The following is a 25,346-nucleotide window of genomic DNA, read 5'->3' as shown; positions in this document are numbered from 1 at the left end:
AGATAAATAAACCAGAATCAAAATTCTCCATGGGCGCCGCCATTTTTAAATGACTGCTACAAAAGACCCTTTAACCCAATCAAATTTAGACCGCTGAAGTTGACCAATATTCAGGCTTCCGTCACTTTTCTTATTAAAATCAATATTAAAACATGTATTCAAATAATACGCATTTTTCTAGAAGGAACTTAATTTAGTACACGCAAAAATTGATATATAGTTTCCTTTTGTCAACCTTTTTTGATCAGCTTGGGTGGCCAAAAAATGACCTTTGATTGACCTTATAAGCGAATCCGTCTTTCTGTCATTTTGCTGCAACAGCTGTTGAATTGTACTTGGAAAAAAATAGGTAAGATACATTGAGATTGACATAGAAGTAAATTCATGTTTGAGAAAATTATGTATTTTAACTTGTGCCTGTGTTATTTCCCAAAAAATTAAGCTGAACAGGGAAAATTTTAGTTAAGCTTATAGCCTTACTGTTGTTCATTCACAACAAATTATCCTTGCCATTCGCCTATTGCACGGTTCCGCCATTCACTCGGTCGGACATCTGGGAACATTCCGGGTTGCCAAAACTTTTTAGCCCAAGTCGCGGGTATTAGCCATGAAATGTCGCCCAAGGGTCATTATTTCTCAATTCACCCAATGGAAAACACCTCACCCCCTTCAAATTTGTTCAAAATTGGTATACAGGGTGATTTTGGCTGGCAAAGCTCAAATTTCAAATTTTAGCTTAATCGGACGTCACGGTTTTACCAGCGCTATGCCCGCCCATTTTGGCGATTTAGAAAAATGGCGCCCATCAATATTATGCTGACCATATCTCCGTAACTGTAGGTCCTACTGAGCTGAAATTGGTGTCATTATTTAGCTAATCTCTCAAAGAATCCAAATCTGCTATCATTTTGTATTTAGGAGTAAGAGAAAATTTGTGACCTTTTTTTGCACTTTGACCTTGAATTTGACCTTATTGCACGTGACCCATGAGGCGAATTTGGGTTGGAATTATACCCCATATGTTGTCTACAAAATATCAAAAATTGGAGGGTAATATTTTTTTTTTGCTAGGCTTTCTAAAGCAAGCATGCAGGTGAAAACACATGTATTTAATGCATGTACATATAGGCCTATATACAATTGGCCTATATTATAATAGTATCATGTGTACAATATACTGAGCCTACATACAAAATTACAGTTTTTCAACCACATGCTTGCTTTATGAAAGCCTAGCAAGAAAACAAAAAATATTACCCCTCCAATTTTTTTATATTATGTAGACAACATATGGAGGTGTAATTCCAATGCAAATTCGCCTCACGGTCACGTGGGCAACAAGGTCAAATTCAAGGTCAAAGTACAGAAAAAAGGTCATATTTTTTCTCTTCCTCCTACACACTAAATGATAGTAGATTTGGATTCTTTGAGAGATTAGCTAAAAAATGACACCAATTTCAGCTCAGTAGGACCTACGGTTACGGAGATATGGTCGCATAATACTGATGGGCGCCATTTTTCAAATAAATCGCCAAAATGGGCGGGCATAGCGCCGAAAACCAGACGTCCGATTAAGCTAAAATTTGAAATTTGAGCTTTACAGCCAAAATCACCCTGTATACCAATTTTGAACAAATTTGAAGGGGGTGAGGTAAAATCATATTTTTTTGGGTGATTTGAGAAATAATGACCCCCTAAATAGCCAAAAAATCGCCCAAAATTTTAAAAGTCGATTTAGGGGTTCCACACCCCGTTTTCTTTTGAATTTTTGGAAAATGCTGAAATAAATTCTAAAAAACAACAAAAACTGAAAAAAAAATGGAAAAAAATTAAATTAAAAAAAAAGTTGAGGTCGTGTGCCACGAATTGGGGGCCAAATGCGTTACATACTTACGGGGGTACTACACCCCTGCCCACTTTTGTGCCTATTTTTGGATTTTTCTCAAAAACTATAGCGGATTGGTGACAAGTAAGATATGTATATTATAGGGCAAGGACTACAACTACTGCACTGGAAATTTTATTTCAGCACAGACAACAGTTGTGGAGTTACAGTCAAAATGATGGAAAACCAATATTTGATCAATAAATCAATAACTACTTGCCTTGAGTTGTTGAATTTTCAGTGCAGTAGTTGTCGGCCTTGCCCCTATAATAGGCCTATACATATCTTACTTACCACCAATGCGCTATAATTGTTGAGAAAAATGCAAAAATAAGCACAAAATTGGCCAGGGGTATAGAACCCCCTTAACAATTGAACAATTTACATGTTTTTGTACTTAAATGGTCTAATTCATAAACTGTTCATCAAAACCCTGTAAAATTATATCACTGTAAAGCTTAGAGTACCAGGAATGAACACGTACAAACAATTGGTCAATATACAGGGTGCCACAAATGTCATATAGGGTGGAAAAGTTGAATTTTGGTTCAAAAAGTATACTTTTTTGTTCCTCTCTTATTTACTAACATAAACACCTGTTCTGCTAAAACCTTTTTAGATGTGCTAATAACATTGTAGGCTTTCAAAAAAGCAAACTTGTAAGGATGAGTTATGTTGCCTAACTGAGATACAGGGTGTTCAAAAGTCGTACATAATTTTTATGATTTTTATTACATTTTCAATCAAAACTTTTTTCCTCCATGCCTCATACAAAAACCAGTGGCATATTTGAATTCCTCATCAAATTTCCATCCAAAAAATGTAAACTTTTACAGCAGTGGGGTAACTCCTTCAAGAAATATGACCTTCAGAACATTTCAGAGCATAAATGAATAGTTAACACAGTAACATAGGAAAAGCCTAGAACCCATGACACAGAATGCAGCACACTTACAACAAATTAACCTAGCTTGGAGTAAAACTGGTCAAATTGTAATCTAGACATCAATACCAAAACAATGGTACATAATCCATCTCAATACCTTGCTGGGTTACAAAGTTGCAGTAAAAAATAAATTAGGAGGCACGAAAAATCAATATTCCCTATACTTTAACACATGCCTCAACCGTAGGCACCTCAACCGTGAGGGCACCTCCACCCCGACTCTGCATCGCTTGAATTGCAATATCTCAAAAAGTATATATACAGTGTGAAGTTTTTACTTTCCACAATTTTAGCTAGATAAATTAGCAACAAAATGAGACCAACACTAGCTCAGTACCCCTCTCCATTCTTGAGATCTGGGACAAAATGTCCCAAATAAAATGAAAAAATGTAACGCCTCCACCTTTTCCTATACCCCAATTAATGACATTTAAAGTCGATTTGAGGGGGTTCTATACCCCCCTTTATTTGGGAATTTTTGGGAAAAGCTGAAATAAATTATAAAAACTGACAAAAATGAAAAAGTTATAAAAAAAAAGAGAACAATTAAAAGACGGCTCAGGGGGTTCTACACCCCTTTTCTTTCTATTTTTTTAATGTTGAAAAAACTAACAAAAACTAATTTTTTGTTATAGGCCTAGGCCTACTGTAAGGAAAATTTATTTGTGAATTTTTGTGGAAATATATAAACTAACAATATTGAAAGAAAAAAATGTTTAAACTGCAAATTGAAATAATGCATGAATGAAAAACTAACAAACATTTTCAAAAATGTAAGGAAAATAAAATGTTGACTTTTGACGGGGTTCTGCACTATCGTTTTAATTTTTGGGAAATGCTGAAACAAATTACAAACAAACGAACAAAAATTATTTTAAAAAATGCCAGGCAAACAAACAAATTAATTAATAGACATGCCATTCATTGCAATGGGGATAGGCCTACAAATATTTGCCTTCAGCTGAGTGATAACAACATGTGCATGTAGGCCCTACTATTTTTAATCAAATTCAAAACGGCCGGTTTTTTTTTTTTTTTTTGATCATCATGCCGCTTTAAAAAGAAAATGTGCGGTAGGTGTTTAAACATTTTTATTTCAAAAGAACTGCCGCCAACGAAAAAAACACCAAAAACTTATGTTGAAGTAGACTGAACTTGGCACCCCGCTGACACTAAGGTAAGAAGCTACTTATTAAGTCGAAAGTCGTCTTAAACCACTTGTGAGTATTTAGATGGGAATATTCTAAGGATAATCCTCCAGCTCAAGTGGTCTTTAGCAACAACATGTGATGCGATTAACCAGCCCCCTCCCTGTGCGTCCCATTGTCATGGGAAGCACACTGACCACAGAGTGTTTTGTAACTTTTGTTTATTGAATTAGTTGTTTGGTGCTTTTGTTGAATGACCATCGGAAAGAATTGGCAATCATGATCAAAAAGTTTTGAAGTCGGCTTTGTCACAAATCGCCCAACATTTAAAAACATTTCATGGGTGAGATTTTCAAAGTAGCCCAAATGTCGCGAAATCGCGGAGCACTTTCTTTGTCGCGGACGGAAGTTGAAAATCGCCCAATTGGGCGCCGAAATCGCGGGTTTGGCAACCCTGGGAACATTGTCCCCTTCGTCCCCTTTGCACAAGCGCGTGCATAGCAACCAGCTCGAGAAAGGGGATCTGCACATGCGTACACTGGTTTTACAAGGCTATTTCCCCTTTCTGACGTCAGCCCAACCGAGAGAATATGCGAGGAGAGCCTCGAACTGGCAATAGACATGAAAGGAAGTATTACGTAACATTACGCAATGTTATATGACTGGTTCAATTCCCATTCAAGCATGCTGCCAGATCGAGGCTCTCCTTGCTAATATGGCGGAACCGTGCAATGGGTGAATGCATGTTGATATGTCTACCTGAGCCAGGGTTCGATTTAGAGGGGTCATTAGAAAATCATATTGGAAAAAGCCTAGTGTTATTTATCTCTAAGACGCGTGAAAGTTGATTCCGAGTTTATCGTCCCCCGCCCGCGTCACTTTTTGGACACCAAAAACACCCGCATCAAATTTTCAAAAATGCCAAAATAATTCATTATTTTCAAAGTATCAGTGTTTTCACCAGTTTTAGCAATTGGAAACATATATTTTTGTTTGTAAAACATAAATTTATAACTTGGAACCAAAACCAGGCTCTTTTCTAACTTTTCTAGTCCCTACCCATATAAAAACATGTATAAGTGTGGCTTTAAATCAACACGCACTTTAGGTCAATAATGAAATCTGATGAAATATTGAAAAATGAAAAATGAAAAAGTCACCTCACCAACCTGGGAAAAAAAAGGGACGATAAACTCGGAATTGACTTTCATGGGCCTAATGAGCGACCCACATGTAGATAGGGGTCCAATAGTCATTTTGTTGATATAGGCCTTTGTCTATTGAAGTTAAATTCCCTCCATATGTTGCTGTGATGATTAATAAATTTTGAAGAATCACAGAAAATAGACACTAACAAAATTGTCTCTTGAGTTAAATGTTCCTTTTTTTTTTTTGTATATTTAAAGGGATCAGCCGGACATGTTATGTTTTGCCCTATTATCATTGTTTATGAATTAACAAACATAACTGGTTCTTTTAAAGTACAAAAACCCCTTCGTTATAACTTAAGATATAAAATTAAAATATCTTTAAATTTCCCAGTATGGGGGCGGCCATTTTTGACCATTTCTTGACGTCACTACAGCGCATTGAGCCCAAGTCAGGCCCAAGTATCGATACAGCCGATTGGGCAATGCTAGTTTTTCCTATGGAGGTTATACACTTCACTCATGTGTGACTTCTAACAAAAGGAGCTGGTTCCTGTAGTATTCGTCATTCAAAAAAATTCAATGCATGACCTCGGAGTTACCTGCATGACTTTGGCGGGCTATTGAAACAGTCATGATTGCATGTTGTTTTCGATTTTCTTTTTCCGTTCGCGCTGATTTCCGTGTTGCCAATATCTCTTATCACATGACCTAAGCGCCCGCCTAATGTGTGCAATGTGACATCACTACAGCCCAACATGGCGACTTCCACTAATGACTTTAATTAATTTTACACTAATTAGCAAAAGTGTTTGATTCTTACAATACCGTCAATGTAACTAGAAAGGCAAGTACTACAATATGTCCTTTTAAAAAAATCGTCCGGCTGTTTCCTTTAATTGGAGAATACTGTCAACTTTTTTCCTATTCGGATCGGGGGCGATTATGCAATTATTACATAAATTATTAGGCCTACATTTTTTCCAGACTTTGAAAAAGCAATTTGAGTAATTTTGAAAATTTTGAATAAGAAAATTAAAGAGTATTTTGTTTTCAGTTATAATCAGTTTTATTTTTATTTTTTTATTTTTTAACTTTTGAATATTTATAACAGTTGCATGCTACATCGATCTACATAAACTCCTTGACCTGAGTATATATTTTTATAGAATTCTCGGAATGTGTTGTGGCCGTGTGTCAGGGGCTAGAACATTTGTTGTGCTAAATTTCAATTTTCTTCTCATTTCCTGTTGTATCTTCCATGGTTGTATAGACCTATGCCTATACGCGCGAGATTCAAACATTCTAATAATAGGCTATTATTCACCAAAGGCAGAAATCAGTTATGATCATGGACTCTATTGTATCTATTATATTGTAATATAATAATGCTGGGTTTTCTCCATATCGCTTTGTAATGGTTTTACATGCACAAATGCATGTAACTTTGGCTCTGTGCATATAGAATTTTGCCTGTGCATGCAAAATTTTGTGTTATTCATCCCATTTTGAGGAAAAAATCAGAGTTGTGCATGTAAATTTTATTTTCTAAATTGAACCCTGACCTGAGCTGAGGCTGTACACAGCCATTCTTCCTGGAATGGCTGTCCGCTATGTACTACGGTGAACCTAAATTGTTTCAGCATAATATGGCTACTTTTTTATCATGTTCAAAATGTGACTTTTTTACACCAAATACACTGGCGTGTCCAAGATCTTTTCCTGCGGGGGCTCAGAGGGGCTTTCAAGTTATGCTGGGGGCTTGCCTTAATGGCTAAAATCGCCAAAAAAAAAAACCCGGCTGATTTTACATGATTTTTAACAAAGTGGGAGGGGCTTCAGCACCCAAAGCCCCGGCCCTGGGCACGCCACTGAAATACAGCCCCCGAAATGGCCTACATTTGTACTTTTTAGTGGACCTCACTCAACTCGGAAAGATTTAGACTTGCTCAAGAAGTTTAGCCAAGAATTTGCTCACCGATAGCTTCACATTCTAGGCTAGAGACCATTGCATTCAAAACCTAGTCGGTTTCACTGAAGCATAACACCGTGTAAAGCAATGGAAATTCAGACGCAAACACAGCTGATCACAATTGGCGATTGCATAATAAATGTTGCTAAAATTAATACACTTCAGCAAAATTTTAGACTGTTAACTTTTAGAGGAGAAACCTTAGAGGAGGACCCATACAGACAAAACCAAATAGATCAACTTGAACAGATTCAACGCAGGGCAATCCGTTTCATATGCGGAAACTACCAACATGAAGCCAGCGTCACCACCATGAGATTAGATCTGGGAATCCCCACCTTGGAGGAGAGACGCAGGCAAGCCCGCTTGACCACATTCAACAACCAAATAGCCATACCAATTCCAGACTACATTAAACCAAGACAACGCACAACTCACCAACAACATCAGCAAAGGTTCATGCGACTTGGTTCTAGCTCGGACAACTACAGGCAAAGCTTCTTCCCAAGAACTCTGCATGACTGGGATGGGCTCCCCTCTAACATCATTGAACTGCCTACAGTAGAGCAGTTCAAGGGAGCCATCAACGCCTAAGTCATCTAGGAGCCACCTTATGAGAGCACATCGCACAAGTGTCCAATGTTTGAGACACCACACACATCCCTCGTTTAGTTGCCGAGCAGGAGTTGACGAGTATTTTCGTAGAAGTAGAAGTGTCCAAAATAGGTAAATCTTGCTCATAAGATACAGTTGACTCATCAATATAACTTTCGTCTAAATTTCAATTTTAACAGAGTAAAAAAGTTACACCGCTGTCCGACCGAAAATCGATAGCAAAGCACTATAACATCAATGCGTTTACAACTATCGTATGCAAATTCGAAGCTAAAGTTCTCGAGTAAACTTGTAGTACTGATAGTTAAAATTACGATCCCCAACCCTTTGCTTACCTTTGGACACATTTATAGAAGACTCTGTGTCAAAAATGCCCTGTACAAACATAGAAATTGCTTCAGTCCTGCCAATTAATGAATATTTCTTACATACTCCAATGGTTCCAACATGGACGAAATTTAGATAAAATCTGGGTGCCAAATTTTACACGTAAAAGCCCATAGCACAACAAAGAGCGTCGGAAACCACCGAACAGCACATCTAATTACAACCATCATATGATTTACTCTGGAAGTCACAATGTATTTTATGAATGAACTCAACCCTTACATAAGCATACACGATGGTGTTCTTGGACCCTGGGAGCTGACATTTTGGTCTATGTGTGTTCTTCTCACTTAGATACAGCATTTGAAAAAAGTACCGTAACGCTTTGTTGAGATAAATCGAACAAAATTTCCGATAACGGGTAATACAAGGATTTCAATTTTTTATAATATGAAGTTAAATGTTGTTTTGAGGAATGACAAAGCTTTTTTCAGGAAGTTCTGAGTTTGTTCCAACGATAGTAGGATACGAGATGTAGACTAAAAGGGTCATATATGGATGCGCGGTGGTGTTCTTGAACTCAGAATTAGCTGGTATCGTTTCGTACTGTCATGTGTAACCTGGTTTTACCGATTTACAGTTGGCGTTTAAAAACAAACTGCATTGCATACACGCAATAAACATGAAGTTGGGTCCTGATTGGCTTATTTCATTAAGTCATCACCTTATGATCAAGATTCACCGATCAATCTGCATAGCATTGCGTGACCAGAGCCGAATTTACCGATGGGCCCGGGCCCAGGGCCCCAAAAATTTGGGGCCTCCAAACTTGCCCTGCGCACTCGAAAAACACCCATGATTTAAGCCAAAATATGGTAAAATTGCAAAATTGTGCATGCTTCCTGCGCACTAGCCTTTTATAACAATTGTTATGTTCATGTTAAAATAATCTGAAATCTTTTTTTTTGTGCACTTTGTGCGCATATTAATTGTAAAATCTGAACAATATATGCTCGTCTTCATCTAAATTCAATTTAATGCTTCCGCCGCCACTGTCGATAGTATACATAAACCAAAACTTGGCCACTTGACATATCTGCTTGAGTACACAAAGTTGGCGAGTTTTAGCCGATTCTTTGGTAAAGACCGAAACCATTACGTCAATCACCTTTTGAAAGCCTGGATTGTGTCTTTCTGGAAGGGCCTTCATATGCATCAGGCTACTTTGCTGAAAGGGCCTTTTCCTGCTGCGTGGTAGTCATGTCATCCCCCAATGTTATGCAAATGTATGTTTCTTATGACCAAAGTTGGGCTAATATTTTAGCCGATATGTTCATATTTGATCATTTTAGCTCAAAATGGACATTGAAATTGGCCAATTTTCTACACTTCGCGCGGAAGTAATTCTGGGAGCAAAAGATGTGCTCTTTCAAATTACACATTTTTGCGTGCTTCACATGCAATTTGTCCCTTTCAATCCTTTGAACAAGTTCATTTGGATTGTTAGATTTCACTGTTGACATATTTCTTTTTGTACAAATCCAATAAAAATGAAGATGTTTAAAAACTCACATTTTAGTGACGTTTCACCACTACACTAGTGGTTTCATCAGACTGGCAACTCATCACATCTGACTGCTTCCTTTTATAGGCAACAGGAACCGCTATAGAGGGTGTGATGAGCACTACACACGAGCCAGCCGCAAGTCATCAATTACAGACATTCACAAGTCAGCTATCACCGATCACGTTGCCTCGACAAACCATTCCATCAATTGGGAGGACTCAAAAGTCATCGATAGAGAAGCTGACAAGACCACCAGATGGCTGAAAGAAGCCATCTGGATTCGCCGAAAAGGAAAAGACACTCTAAACAAGGACGAGGGGGCCTACTCACTCAACAACATCTTTGACCAACTCATCACGCCCTCTATAGCGGTTCCTGTTGCCTATAAAAGGAAGCAGTCAGCTGTGATGAGTTGCCAGTCTGATGAAACCACTAGTGTAGTGGTGAAACGTCACTAAAATGTGAGTTTAACATCTTCATTTTTATTGGATTTGTACAAAAAGAAATATGTCAACAGTGTCCCTTTCAATGTTCATATTTTTATTATTTTAGCTTGAAATTGTCAAATCACAGAATTTGTTCAAGAAACTTAATATCACAGCCAAACCCTACTTTCACTCCATCCCCCAATGTCACAAAGACATTTACACCACAGCTTGTTAACATGCACTGATGAAAGGGGGCACATGCTTTCCTTTTACCCTGGGCTCATAATGGCTCTCGGTGGTACCAAAATTTATAGCATGATTCAACATTTCAGAGAAAGTGCTTTAACCATTTGTCTTTTCAAAATGAAATGTTGTGAAGAACATCAAAAGTATATGTGGTGGAAGCCACAGATACAGATCTCCTTTTCTGATGAAGCATAGATAATGTATATAATAATTTTCATATTCTGTATTGCAGATAATTGATAATCAACACTTTTCAGGAACCTAGCCATAAATCTGTTTTGTCTCAGTTCTTGTGGATGATAAGAATGGCAGCCTAGTAACCAGTGACAGAGGTAGTCCAGGAGCAACCATAATAATGAGCACAAATATAACGGCCGTCTTTGGCAGTAACAGGCATGCACTGAAACTAGGGAAAAGCTTCAGCAGGGACAAGGAGAAGAGGACTGCTTTACATTCTGTCAGATGTAAGTTTTGTTCAAATTAATTTGATTACCACTATTTGTTAAGACAGCGTGATTCAAGAGTTGTAAAGAATTGCTGCAGTGACATAATGATGTAATGCAATGGAATAGGGGGACCTGCATGGGGAGCGAAAACCGCATTCTTATCAAGCATACTAGTATAGATATCTACTTCCAGTCACCGACACTAGCTTTGAAGTTCAGCATGTGCTGCGTTGGCTTAACGTTGTTTCTTGCCTGTAAATATGCGCCACTTTGATCGCACACGTAAAAGTATGTACAACCAAGTAACACTAAGCTAACGTAGAACACGCTAAACTTCTGGCTAGTGCTGGTAACTTGAGGTACATACACTATCATAGTGTTAGTAGAATGACTTTAGGACCCAATAGGACAATTGTGCGCGAAACATGAGGCTTGCTTAAATGGCCGAATTAGGTTAATTTCAGACTAAAACAGGCTAAAAAGAGCACATATTGGTACACACGCCCCCAGGGACCACTATGCAACTGGTACACATGCCCCAGGGACCACTATGCTACTGGTACACACGCCCCAGGGACCACTATGCTGCAACCTGCATTGTTCCAATGGTCTTTGATTTCTGGGCAGGCTCAAGCCCCCGGGACCACTATGCAACTGGTACACATGCCCCAGGGACCACTATGCTACTGGTACACACGCCCCAGGGACCACTATGCTGCAACCTGCATTGTTCCAATGGTCTTTGATTTCTGGGCAGGCTCAAGCCCCCCCCCTCAGGGACCACTATGCAACTGGTACACATGCACCAGGGACCACTATGCTACTGGTACACACGCCCCAGGGACCACTATGCTGCAACCTGCATTGTTCCAATGGTCTTTGATTTCTGGGCAGGCTCAGGGACCACTATGCTACTGGTACACATGCCCCAGGGACCACTATGCTACTGGTACACATGCCCCAGGGACCACTATGCTGCAACCTGCATTGTTCCAATGGTCTTTGATTTCTGGGCAGGCTCAAGCCCCCGGCCGGAATTACTGTTTATGTAATTTAGACAACAGAACCAGTTCACTTTGTCTTGAAATGCAGGCCTTGTCAAAGGTTTTGTAACAAAAAATCATTTATGAGGGCTCCATGCAACACAGCCTTATTCAAATTTTGGGCAAAAAATGAGATTTTTGTACCAAATTTTAAAGAAAATAATGGGCTTTCCAGTGATAACAATGACTTTGATAACAATGACTTATGTCCATTTCCTACCTCAATAAAGCTACAGCTTAGTTCAACATAGCCTTATCGGGATATCAATGCCTAAGTGAGGTCAGAATTATTTAAACACCTTACCTCCCTTCCCCTCCAGTGCAAAACTGAAAATTGGACCGGTAAACACAAAATTTCACCTTAATTTTGGGGGAAAATAGTGTAAAATTGGAAATTGGCCTGGCAGACAGAAAATTTCACCTTAAAAACTGACCCTGATACACCACTGGATGTTTAAAATACTTGGACCCTCCTAAAAGACCACACTGCTCTATCCATTTAATTCTGTCCTATCATGTTTCCTGTGTTACAGAGCTCAGCAAATACACTTTCATGAGGACCATGTTTCTGTGGATAAGGTGCACCGTGGGGCAGTGGTGTACAATGTAGCCTAGGGGTGCAAAGGGGGAGCAGCCGCCCCCTGTGAGAAGTCTTTCCTCCCTCTTCCGTCTCATTTAAGGCCCCCTGGGATGCTGGGAACCCTGTTATTTAAGATTTTTTATGCCTTTTTATACTTTTTAGGCCATATATTATACCCAAAGAGCTTTTAAATAGAAATAGAGTCGCAATAGATTATATAATCTTTTGTTAGTTTGATGCCGATTAGAAGTTGCGACAGGCTATTCATAAAAGTGGTACCATTGTTTCGAATAAAGGGTTCCGCCATTAAATTGGTCACTGATCCGGCATCATATTAACGCTCTACATGACAGGCGTAGTATCAATAAGTGACCACACTACAGTTATGTGTAAGGGCAGTCATGTGTAAAGTGGTACCATTGTACTTACGTATCCCAAATGTGTGCTTGTGTGGGTCTGAACTCTATAAAGGAGGCTTTTGCTGTCGATGCAATCATCTTTACCACCCACCTGACGTTAGGCATTTCATTTAAATAAATTGAATGCTCTTGGTGATCGATTACACATTAGAATGTATGAATTCAAGGCTGCCATGTCCAGTCCATATATCTATATTACACTATAGTAATCGCTATACGTATACATGTAAGTATAAGTCTATAGGCCTATAAAGGTTGTTTTAAAGAAATTTCCATTTAATTTTACTTTAAGAAGGACTGGTATAGAAATAGTGGCGTACCCAATGAGGGGAGGGGGTTGGGAAGGGGCAGATTCACCCCTGTGAGAAGTCTTGGGAGGGGAAGAGGGAGGAGGGGATATGGAGATAGAGAGAGGGCTGGAGGAAGGAAGAAATGAAAAGATATAATAAAGACAAGTAGATAAATAGAAATATAAGGAAAATGATGGGAATGAGAGAGGAGGGTGAGAGGGGACAATGAGAGGGAGGGAGTGATAAAGTGTAGGCCTAGGAAAGAATAAGTACAGAGAAGGGAAAAGAAAGGAATGATGAACACATTTAATAATAATTAATAGGCCTATATAATAACTAAACACATAACAGCACTGGGCAGCCATTCGATGATGTCAATGACTTTATTCTTTACGTAATTAAAACGCCCAGTCAGATGTATTTCACACCTACCAAACACAAGCCACCCAATTTCGAAAACTGGACGTTGAATGTACACTCTCATGAATATTGATTGGCAACATTTTCCAATATGTCAGCGCTCTAATCAGAAACAATAGAACAATAGACCCTGCAGAGCGTTGATTATACCCCCCTGAAAAGTCCTTAACATCTCATTGTATTTTTTCCAGATGACTTTAAGCCTGCATCCATAGACCACTCCAAAGAAGCCCAGTTAGATGTGGGAGAAAAAGGAGAAGTCACCATTACCCTACCAAATGATCAAGTGAGTTATTTTTAAATGAGTTAAGACTTTATAAAAAAAGCTTTGACAATCAGGGTCTTAGGCAGGATTTCAAGGTTTGAGTGTGTAAATTCAAAAACCTGGGTGTGTAAATTTAAAATTTGTGAAACAAAGTATAGACCTTAAATGTGGGCAAAAACTGGGTGTGTTTACAAATTCGGGTGTGTAAAACACTCCCTACATGGCTGGCTGCCTAAGCCTTTTAACACATCCTTCGCTGACGGTGCCTTTATGCATTATGAAAGAGAAATCTCACTCCTTGCTCTTGGTCCATAAATATGCAACTCACAGTGGCCATCTTGAATTTGCAAGTGAAGGAAAATATGCTGGGGTGTACATACATGTTTCAAATTACTATTTCTCATTTATAAGCAGTTTTGAAATTCACCTTTACTGCACACATCCATGGTTCATGCCATGGCAGCCATCTTGGATATACAGGAAGGGGGATATTTCCCATAGACTAATACAAACTATTCACCAACAGTCAAAATTCCTGCCGTGCTTTGTATGCTGTGAATTCTCGCATATTCATGAGGGCATATTGTTCATTTGTATATGTATCTAGCAATCTTATTTATGCAAAAGATATGTTATGTGCAAACATTTCATCTGTCACACTTCATGGAACGATCAGCCCTCATAATCGGGTGATGCTGGGACTTATGTTGGTTAGTCTTTATTCTTAACCCCATGAGAACTACCTGCCGATTGGCCAAAAAGAAGTTTTCATTATCAATTGGCCCAATCAGCAACATTGTTAGAATAATTTGACCACACAAAAAAAATGGGGTGAATTATTTACAAAGCTCCATTCTGATTGGTGATTAAAGTGAAGATACCATGTAATTGACCAATCAGAGGCAATGTTAGATCGGCAGGTAGTGCTCAGGGGTTAAGTCCATAATATTCCCATTGATTGACTATGTGCAGGATTTGTTTTAACATTGTAGTTGGTCCCGTAACCAAGCCTACTGTTGTTGAAATTCTTGTATCCTGAGCCTGACTTGGTTGGTTACAATTTTTTTTGTATATTTTCCAAATCTTTGCAAATGTCACAATTTCACAATTCTTGTTTTTGGCCTGAGCAGTTCAAATTGTTTTGCAAAATTGTTGCAATTTGTTTTGCAAAAGAGGAAGCTTCTGTTAAATTATTTGTTGTATAGGAAATTTCATTCATTACTTCCTTTTCCCGTCATTTCCTTGTTTAGTATTTCAAAACAATTTAATATTGTATAGAAATAAACTTGTATGAAATTGATGTTGAAATGCTTGCTAACAACACAATTAAATATTTTATTAGACATTTAAATTGGTATTTTAAATGCTGTTCCAAAGCATCTGTATATTACAAAATACAGTCTAAGCTCCCTTATGCGGACCTCTTTTATCTGGATCTCTCTGTTATCTGGATGGGTGATCTTTATAGAAAAACATGTTTTTAATGCTTTGAGACCTTGATTTGATTCTCTGAAACATTTAGAAGGCCATCACTATGTTGCATACAGCACGCAAATACCATCAGTTGGTGTTAGGAGGCTATAATTTTCTTCGGAAGGGGGGTCCCAAATTTTCCAAAACACAGCATCAATAAAATTGTGACCCCCCCTATTTCGGCAACAAATATTATATGACCCCCCCACCACCACCGATCATCTTACCCCCTAGTCCCAGGCTAAAATTGAATTGAATTGAAATCAGTCTGTTTTAATAAACATACTATCTGTGGTCATCGTGTGACTCCCTACATTTTGGTCATCAAAAATGTTATGACCCCTCCCCCTTCCGAAGAAAATGATAGCTGGATAAGAGAAAGTTGGACTGTTGAATATTTTAACTACTCCCCATTCCAGATAAATACAGCACTAATTTTTTGGGATTAAAAAGATATGATCAAGTTCTGCAAAATAAAACATAGCTAAATCCTAATCCTTTAGTTAGTCCTAACTGGCAATAAAAGTAAAATTTTAATATTTCGCCAATTTCTTGAAAAAAGAGCCAAAAACATGCATTTTTGGCATGTTTTCTATAATCGAGTCACAAAAATCAAAGACTTGTAACAAGTCTAAGCATTCAAAATCTACAGTAGATGCTGCAATTTTGCTCTAAGTCCCATTTTTTTGTGTTACAATAATTAAATAATTGGTTATAAAAATGAAACATGTCTTTTCCAAAACTAGAATGCATAAACTGAAATTAGTCTTAGTACAAGTCTTTAGGCTTGATTGTTACAACATACTGAAAAACAACCTAAAACGCATGTTTTTGGCCCTTAATTCCAAAAATTGGCTAAATATTAAAATTTTTCTTTTATTGCCAGGTAGGACTAACTAAAGGTTTAGGATTTAGCTATGTTTCATTAGGCAAAACAGGATAATATTTTTTTTATCCCAAAAAATTAGTGCTGTATTTTTCTGGAATGGGGAGTAATACATATATTTTCCTTCTTTTCCTGTAGACCAAAGGAATAAGTTGTACAAAGTTTAAGGGATCCAAGAGGCCTTACCAAAAAGAATGTGTCCTCATATATGACCATACAACAGGAGAGTTTACACTGGAGAAATTATCTAGCAATATACAAGTCAAAAAACAAAGGTAATTTATATTTTTTTGTACACATATGTGACACAATCAAGGGGAATGAGTCGGATGTCACTAATATTGATTTTGAGATATTGGCAAAGAAAGTGTTAAAATTCTTTTGTTTTATATTGTTTTCAGCGATTGATAAATTGACGTAACTTCGCAAAGAAGAGTCGTATCAACATGGGGTTTTCAGTGTCTGAAAGCACTAAATGTCCTCTTTAGACCAGGATCAACATGTCACAATAGAAAAATAACTTCTAATGTGGCCACAAAAAAAACCCATGAAATTTATTTTTTGTATTTCAAAATATTTACAGATTTTGGTGATTTTGAACAACCCTACATGTACTTGAAATCTCTATCCACCCGTAGAACAGTGTTGTTGTTTTTTTTGTCGCCTAAGGCAGAACAAAAATTGATGTTCTTTTGCCATAACTGACCTTATATTATGGTCAATCAGTGTGGTTTTTTTACCGAAGCTATGCGTATAGCTGTTAATAATACTGCCATTTCTGATCAAAACTCTTAAAACCATCAATTTCAGCCATATTTGCATTTTTAAATAGGCGTTAATATTTTGTCTCAAAAACATTAAGGGGGTAGTACACCCCTAGCCAATTTTTTGCTTATTTGTGCGTTTTTCTCAAAAATTATAGCGCATTGGTGACAACTAAGAAATGTATATTATAGGGGCAAGGACTACAACTACTGCACTGAAAATTCAGCAACTCAAGGCAAGTAGTTATTGATTTATTGATCAAATATTGATTTTCCCTCATTTTTGACTGTAACTCTACAACTGTTGTCTTTGCTGAAATAAAATTTCCAGTGTAGCAGTTGTAGTCCTTGCCCCTATAATACACATATCTTACTTGTCCCCAATGCTCTATAGTTTTTGAGAAAAATGCAAAAATAGGCACAAAATTGAGCAGGGGTGTAGTACCCCTTAAATCATATTAGGGTGGTATTCATTACAGTTAATTTTTCAAATTTAGGCTCTGTTGGTTATAGGGTAAACAAGCATTCTTTTACACTTAACCACAAGCATGGCTGTGAATTCACTACAATAGGTAAGTCGATGTATAGGTTTTGCACTGTTTCACTAGCTTATTATGCAATTTCATTAGATAATTTAGTCCTGTTTGGTTCGGGCATTTAAGTGAGAATTTCTGACAGAGTATTTTGAAAGTCGTCTCGTACGGAGACATGGAGCATGGTCAAAAAGTTCATTTCCACATCAGGCGTTTTACAAAGTTCAAAAGTGAACTGAGGATCCATGTTCTAGTTCAAATTTTGGATGATAAGTAGACATTTTTCCTCCCGGGTTTTTCCTGCTAATCTCAAACAAGTGCCATTTTTATGAAAATTTCAGGCAGGAAACCGTTAGCAGACCTCAGTTAACCAGCCGGCCAAGGTCAACGTTGGACCCAAGTAGTGCAATATCTTCCAAAACATCTCCAAATAGGACCGGTAGTGGCACCCCTGGTGGCAAGAAAGATGCAGCATCTCTTCCAGATTTAGACCAAGACGGTATGTATAGGAGAGATAGCTTCAAGAAAAATATTTTAAGGGTCAAAGCCAAAGTTATCGTTTTTGATTTTGGGAATTTGATAGACTTTTTTTCACTATACCTTTCCATAGATGCTCATTGATGTTTATAGAATCAAGTATTGTTTATACTACATTTAAACAATAAAAAGTTAACAAAATGTGCAGTGCGTTTCCATGCCAACACAAAATTAATGATATGGTGGGATGGAATGATAAAGTACACCAAATCGTGAACACAGAACGTTTGTTTAGTTTCTATCAAAATTAAATTCTAAACACTAATATCCTGCTGTTAATATGCAAAGAATGAAAGAAAATGACCTTCACAAATACAAAATACCACTGTGGTAGGGCGGAATGTGGTGGGAAAAACACTTATTTTTATGCAATTTCATTAGATATTCAGTCCTGTTTGGGTCCGGTGGTGGGGCATAATGTTGTGGGACACACTTTTGTCCACCCCATTACTAACTATTGCATATGGTAAGTTGTAAAAAATTGACAATATTGTCTCCACACTCTCTTCCAATGAAAAATTACTATATCAACTCCAGTCAAAATCCAACTTGGCCAAAATTAACTCGGCCTTTCTTTTTACCAACTCTTCCTTGTCTCTCTTTCCCCCCTTTTTTTCACAAAAATGCAGCACTGGACACATTTGTGACAAATATGTGCAAGAAAGGCCATGTCGATCGATTAGTCGATATGTACGCACGCAAAATGGGAAAACGAGGGCAGTTAACAGCAAAGTCGCAGCTGTCTGCCTCTGATAGGAAAGAAATAGCCGACTTTGTGGACTTTGTTGATGACAACAGAGACGAGACTCTTATGAACGTGTATACCATGGTACGAAACATGCCATCGCAAACAGGTCCAGTGTTCAAAACAAAAGTGTTAGAGTATGAATGCTCTGGCGATGTGATGATGCATACGTGCAAGCATCTATTGCAACAATTTGAAGGTAAGGAAGTGAATCAAATTGGAAAAGAGAATGAAATGTTCATAATTTTATATAATTAGATGATTTAGATTTTGGCGCTGAGTTTGGTTTTGACTGAGTTGATAGCAAATTGGTTTGGGCCAAGTTGGTTTGGGCTGAGTAGACTTGGATCTGTGTTATAAAAAGTAGCTGTGAATCCATTATTTTTGTAATCGGAAATGTGTGTTACCCAGGTTTTACTGAAAAAAAAAAACCCTCTCAAAATATGGCGGGATGGAAATATTTTATTTATTTCTAGAAATACATAGTCACTTTTTTGGGTACTGAAATTTCCATCCCTATAGAGACCTCTCAAAGATCTGAAACAATTTTCTTGTTTTCTCTTTTCACAAACAAATATATGATTTTTTTTTCAATTCCATCCCACCACAAGAGATACTAAATTGACTGTAACTTGCTAAAAATCTTTGCCTCTCATAATGACTCCAGACCCTTGAGATTCCCACCATTATTTCTCGATTATCTTCACAATTATGTTTGCTGTTGGGTATCTGTGGAATAAATTACAATATTAGCTGGGCTGACTATTCGCCAGCGAAGTATTATGTGCAATCCGAATATCACCATGTCAACTGGATCACACTTTTGAGTTCTGCACCATGATCGAAATGATCGCTACACAAAGTCTATGGCATGTACTACAATTCCAAAAGGTGTGTGATCCAGTTACCAGGGAGTTATGTAACCACTTCGCTGGCGAATATCAAGCTTAATACTCTTTTCTCCTGGCATGCAGTCAACATAGATTTCTGGCATTTCCATTGCGCCGGGCTGATGCTTTCCATAATTCCCTCTTTGTCGCATTCCTTAGGTTATAGTCCAACTTACCAAATCAGTAATATGTTGTGTATGGGGTTTTTGTGGTTTTTTATGAATTATTTTTCCTTCTCGTCAACAGGGTTGTCAGGGACCCACTTTTAAGTGATTTAGTTTGCTATTAGGGAATGGGCCAGGGACTACATTGACTATATTTTTTGGCTTTATTATGCTTAGGTATAGTTGGCTTTTGCTATGAAAAAGGTGATAAATCCAGGCCCAATTACTGATAATTACCCCCTTTGGTCAATTACACTTCCAGCTAGACAAGCCCACTCCAATGATAAACCACAGCAGACAATCCAAAAGATAGGAAATTGTTATGTAATAATGTTATTATGAAACCTGTTGGCAAACTTTTGATAGTTCTATAATGGGAAATCAGCAGGAGCTAATTGGAGGGATTGGTGGTTTTGATTTTTATTCATTTTTCATAGAGCAAAGAGAGTATATGTTTGTTTGCTTCCCTGGATTATCAATAAATCAAATCAATGAAATAATGTATGATATTTTTGTGTCTTCAGATGTGTCTCCCTTGCAGCCTTCGCCTATCCCCCATGACAAACCAGATGATGACGATTCCTCTTCAAGTTACATGTCAGATAGCGATAGTGATGACAGTAAGTCTAGTGACGAGGAGGATAAACAGATGAAAGTGCCTAAAGAAAGTACTAGCCCAGGTAAGTTAATCAGGGTTGCTAATCTTCTGAAATTTGGCCAGAAAAAAAATCCGAAATGTGTTTTTTTTTTCATTTACGGAATTGGATGATGATAATTCGTCATAAAAATAGCCCAAAAAACTTTTTTTAGGAGGGTGTGATATCCTGCAGCTTACACAAGCCTGTGGCCACCTGTCCAAGGGCCAGATGGATTTTCAGGAAATGGATATGTTGCCCATTTACATCCCTGAGTTATAGTGGCGTAACTAGACTTTTTCATTTGGTGGGGAAAGGGGGGGAAACATAATAAATGAGGGGGCAGGAATCCAGCACCTTTTGGCGACAAAAGAAGTTTATGGTACAAATGCGCGCAGAGCGCGCAAAAATTTTTGGCATATTGAAGCTAAACTTGTGACATATGGTAAAAAAGAGGAATAAACGGGCGCGATGCGCACAAAAATTTGTGTTTTTTAATTTAAGGATAAAGTTACCAGATATGAGGTTAATTAATAACTCTCAGAAGTAGGCCTACTTTAACTTTTTCATTTAGGGGGGGGAACAGGGGCAAGGGTTCAAAATGGGGGGCTCCAGCCCCCCTGTCCCTTTCTCTCTCCTTTGTTGTAGTGCCAGTTCACCTGAGCTTCACTTTCTCAGGCATGTATCCTTTATGATCCTCATATTTATTATTTAATATCTCACACTGGGCTATTCCATTTAAAATCCAACCCCTGTGGAAGATTTTTGAAATATCTTCTACAGGGGAGTATAAATTTCAAATAGAATGAACACATTATGAGAAAGATTCAACCTGAATCTTCAACTGAGGGAGGTTGAGTTTCAAATGGAGCTGCTTATGTGCTCATTCAATTTGAAATTGTTACTCCCCTTGTTGAATATATTTCTAAAATCTTCCACAGGGGTAGTGTGGATTTTAAATGGAATAGCCCATTGTTCTGCTAGGACACAGCAGATAGGCTGCCCCTGCTCATTGTAAAAAAACACGTGAAATATAGTTGTATCATTTCAGTATGTTGCTGTATAGACTACTGCAGTTTGTTGATATCTTTGCAATGAATATGATGAAGTTAGGAAACAGTGTAATCACATTTTTGAGTAAACTCTCAACTAACTAAACCTCGCTGGGAATGCTGGGGATTAAGATGTGGTACAGAATTAGACACTGCAGAGCCTTAGCTTTCATATGACACTAAATAAAGTGTGTACCATGTGTACAACTAACATTTTGTTATTTCCAACATCCACCTATTTTAACCCCCATAATTTTATACTTATTGCGCGACGATGTCATGCCACATTAACGCTAACAGTATTATGTGAATTTAATGTTGAATATATGAGATGTAAAACCAATTATTTTCTTGAAATTTGGCATGACATTTGGAAATTGCATGGATAAATTCAAACTGCATCGTAGTGATATATATGCACTCAAAAATACTGTTATTTCTTATAGTGGTACTAATAAGTATATTCCCTCCAAAATTTGTTTCTTTTCTTTTTTTTAGTGATGCACAAGAGTCCTGTGAAGCCACAACTAGAGAAGCTGAAGACAAATCAGAAACCTCCTAGTCCATGTGTCATAAGCCAGCTCAGTAAGTATAAGATGCTCAGTTGTATATATTTGTAGAGTAATTAATTTACAACCTTGTGCTGCATCTTACCAACAGTGTAGAGCAATAATCTTGAGACAAGTTGCCAGGGAGTTCAAGGCTGAAAATAAGTGGGAGATTGGAGATGTTTGGACCCCAGAAACTCTGAAATGGTCCCTGGTTCCACCTCAATTTTAGATGACCAGGGGACACTTTTGTAATGAATCTGGCTCACTGGATAGTGAACCAAAAATATATAAGGTCCTGTGTCACAACCTGGGGTACCTTTGTGTTACATAGTAAAAAAATTTAATGGTTCAAACATTTTACCTACACATCTCATTTGAAGTGGTTCATCCTCCAGAGCATTTTGACATCTTTTTTATGGAAATCGGTTAAAAAATGAGAGAGTGAGGGCAAAAACAATCACAAAGTAGGGAGGATGTAATCCCACCTCCTTTTTTCCATATTTACAATAATTTTGATCAAGTATTGGTCTTTTAAATGAACTTCTGTATTTATTAACTTGGTTTAGATGTCTGGGAGTCCATCTAGACATTTTTTTACTAGATTCAAATTTTTAATGGGGGTTTTAAATCAAATTTACGATATGAATCCCTCCCCCTAATCCTCCTCACCCTAATCCTCAGCCACCCTTGGCACATTTCATGGCAAACGTCATAAGAAAATAATTTTACAATATTTTAAAACAGGATAAAAACATGAGTAATCCAGAATAAATTAGCCTCAATTTAAGACCTAATTAACTCTTCTAAGGGAAGGAATACTCAAGAGACAGTGTTTTGAAATCCAAGCTGCACATCAAAATGTAACAAAGCCACCTTTTTGAGTATCCCAGTATATGACACAGGATCATAATTCAGTGCAACTAGTGCTTATAACTTATCCAGCTATATCTCCAATGTGTGATTAGTTGTGGTGTTTTTGTTTGCCGCATGCAACATCTTTCTGAACTAATTGTTGCCTTGAGTCCAACTGGACCCAAGGCCAGTTGGACTAGGTATGCTAGCAACAGTTGTACTGGGTATGCTGGGTATGCTAGCAACTTCTGATATCAGCTATACTAGGAATTTCAATTTCAATTGAATGAACACAACTTTCAACAGCTGTACACGATCCAAGCACGATCATATAGCGCATATTTCAAACTACATTGTGAACGCACAACCTTGGATACAATACTAATCAATCTACAAGTGTGTTGGCATGGTTGGATTCAGTTCCGCGTTACGCACGCACAGTCGCACACGCTGGCTTTCATCATGCAGTGCACGTATGTCCCGCTATGTCAGGCTGCGCTCATTCAATTGAAATTTCCTCTGTAGTTGCTATCAGGAAAAATAAAATAAATGATGTATCTAGTTTTGGCAAAATTTGTTGATTCTCACCCCCCCTGAAATTCACTTCCCCCCATCCCCTTGAAAAAAATGCCTGGTGCTGCCAATGCTATGTAAAAACACACCATTACCAGTACATCATTAATGTCTTCTGCAACTTACGATGCCAAAATTTGGACATAGAAATGTGGTACTCATACCATTTTTCAGCAAGTCTGTTTCCTCTGATGTCATGCTGGCATATTCCATTTATAGGCCCTTCGCTCTTGATTACTAGTTTCCTGTTTACCGCCCGCGTTCAAAATTGAAAATCTCAAAATAATTAATTATTTTATTTTTATTTCAAATTTTCTCCTTTAAAATAACTTTCAACTTCTTGTACTTGCCATTTTCTGACTTTAATAATATCAACAATAATGATGAATAAACAAAGAGTACAACTCTACCTTCACTTATTTATAAAATCAAATATTGTTGTGAAATAATTAAATGCCCGCTCTAGTCAAAATGAGTCAATAGTTGCTTGTAATAGTTCAAACTAAATAAAGAAAATAAAAGATAATTAATAATTAATAATTAAAAGTCACCTCGTCCCTTTTTCAAAATCTTTAACAGGAAACTAATAATCGAGTGCGAAGGGCCTGAATCCTTATCTGCCACAGGTGTCTGTGAATAAGAATGGAATTTAACTTAAATTAATACGGCTTTGATCTTTCTCATCAAACCAGTTTAATACCAACTTTAATACCTACTTGGTGTTGACATAATAAATGGATAAAAATTAATATGTTGTGATTCAACATGACATTTCAGTAAATTTCAAAGTTTATCTGGATTTGTTCAAAATGGGGGGTGTGAACTGAAACCCAAAATTTTCTTATGGCTTTATTTATTTATTTATTTTTTTCCAGGTCGTGATTTACAGCTGAGTGAGTCTGACAGTGACAGCGACTGAACATTGACAATAACTAAATGAATGCTGAAATGAAGGTGTATCAATGGCAATATGTTTGCTTCCTCAAGCCTATTGACCTTTGCACTAGTAATCTCAAAACTAGGTTCTACTCGCAAAGTGCAAGTGCACATTGTATGTGCAGACACCTTTCATACAATAATTTGGGATTACAAGAATACTATCCTGCTTTGCCTAATGAAACTGCTAAAGTTTAATCCTCTAGGACTTTGGCTCTAACTGGCAATAAAAGTCTTAATTTCAATAGTTGGCCAATAAGAGGGAAAATAGGCAAAAAACATGCAATTTTGCATTGATAATTGCAGTCATAAAATTCTAAGACTTGGCACAAGCCTAAGCAGTCAACATTTTGAGTATAGCTATGAATTTGCTCAAAATTTTAATATTTTGTGTTAATTTTGATAATTCTGACATGATCTGGTCCATGGGACCAAAGGGGGCATTTTTGAAAATTGAGTTGAGGCATTTTGAAAATTGAGTTACTATAATTATTAGCTTATACCAACTTCAGGTTCTCATTTACTCTAAGGTCTAGCATACTTGGTTCTAAAGTTAAGAAGTTTTGTGATGTCTATTTTCTTATGTATGTTATTGTTTCTTACACCATATTTTTGTCCTTTATCTCATTTTCAAATTTGCCGCTTTCGGCCCCCATGGACCAGATTGTGTCATAATTTGTTACTAAAGATTTAGAAAATGTGTTTTCCAGAAATTAGAATGCATAATTTTATTGCCATGTAGAACTAACTAAAGGATTAGGATTTAGCTATGTTTCATTTGGTAAATTTTGTTAATCACAATAAATGCTGTATTTTTTTCGGAAAAGGCAGTAATTACCATGTACGCTTTGCAAACTGGCACGTTGCTAGAAAGTTTAAAAAACAAAAATACAGGTTTTGCACATGCATTTGGAGGGAGAACTTTGTTTTGGTAGCAGGGTGGCGGATCCGTGCAATGGGTGAATGGGGTCAGTGGTTTGATCATACCACAGGAGGTTGTCCATGTGGGT

At 37.4% G+C, this 25,346-nt stretch overlaps 1 protein-coding gene across 2 annotated transcripts; it reads left to right on the top strand.

Annotated features, from left to right (window-relative positions):
* The first annotated feature begins 282 nt into the window (after positions 1 to 282).
* LOC140150497 (uncharacterized) lies at positions 283 to 24,860 on the top strand. 2 transcript variants are annotated; one of them, XM_072172519.1, is made up of 9 exons: positions 283 to 349; positions 10,515 to 10,746; positions 13,672 to 13,766; positions 16,243 to 16,379; positions 17,743 to 17,900; positions 18,568 to 18,882; positions 20,262 to 20,417; positions 21,923 to 22,009; positions 24,276 to 24,860. In XM_072172519.1, the coding sequence occupies exons 2-9, from the start codon at positions 10,638 to 10,640 to the stop codon at positions 24,317 to 24,319; spliced, it is 1,101 nt and encodes a 366-aa protein (XP_072028620.1). In that variant the 5' UTR covers positions 283 to 349; positions 10,515 to 10,637; the 3' UTR covers positions 24,320 to 24,860. The 2 variants fall into 2 exon arrangements, with proteins under 2 accessions (XP_072028620.1, XP_072028621.1); XM_072172520.1 differs by lacking the exon at positions 18,568 to 18,882 and having other exon boundaries at positions 292 to 349.
* The last annotated feature ends 486 nt before the right edge of the window (positions 24,861 to 25,346 follow it).

This window comes from Amphiura filiformis, chromosome 4 (assembly GCF_039555335.1).
Source record: "Amphiura filiformis chromosome 4, Afil_fr2py, whole genome shotgun sequence".
Taxonomy (NCBI): domain Eukaryota; kingdom Metazoa; phylum Echinodermata; class Ophiuroidea; order Amphilepidida; family Amphiuridae; genus Amphiura; species Amphiura filiformis.
This window is presented reverse-complemented; position numbering and strand designations above follow the sequence as displayed.

What these genes read in the sequence shown, in the direction of transcription:
- LOC140150497 (XM_072172519.1), top strand. Translation starts at nt 10,638, where the DNA reads ATGAGCACAAATATAACGGCCGTCTTTGGCAGTAACAGGCATGCACTG. An exon ending in ATACAAGTCAAAAAACAAAG is followed by an intron (nt 16,380 to 17,742) that starts GTAATTTATATT and finishes TGAAAATTTCAG; the next exon opens with GCAGGAAACCGTTAGCAGAC. An exon ending in TCTATTGCAACAATTTGAAG is followed by an intron (nt 18,883 to 20,261) that starts GTAAGGAAGTGA and finishes TTGTGTCTTCAG; the next exon opens with ATGTGTCTCCCTTGCAGCCT.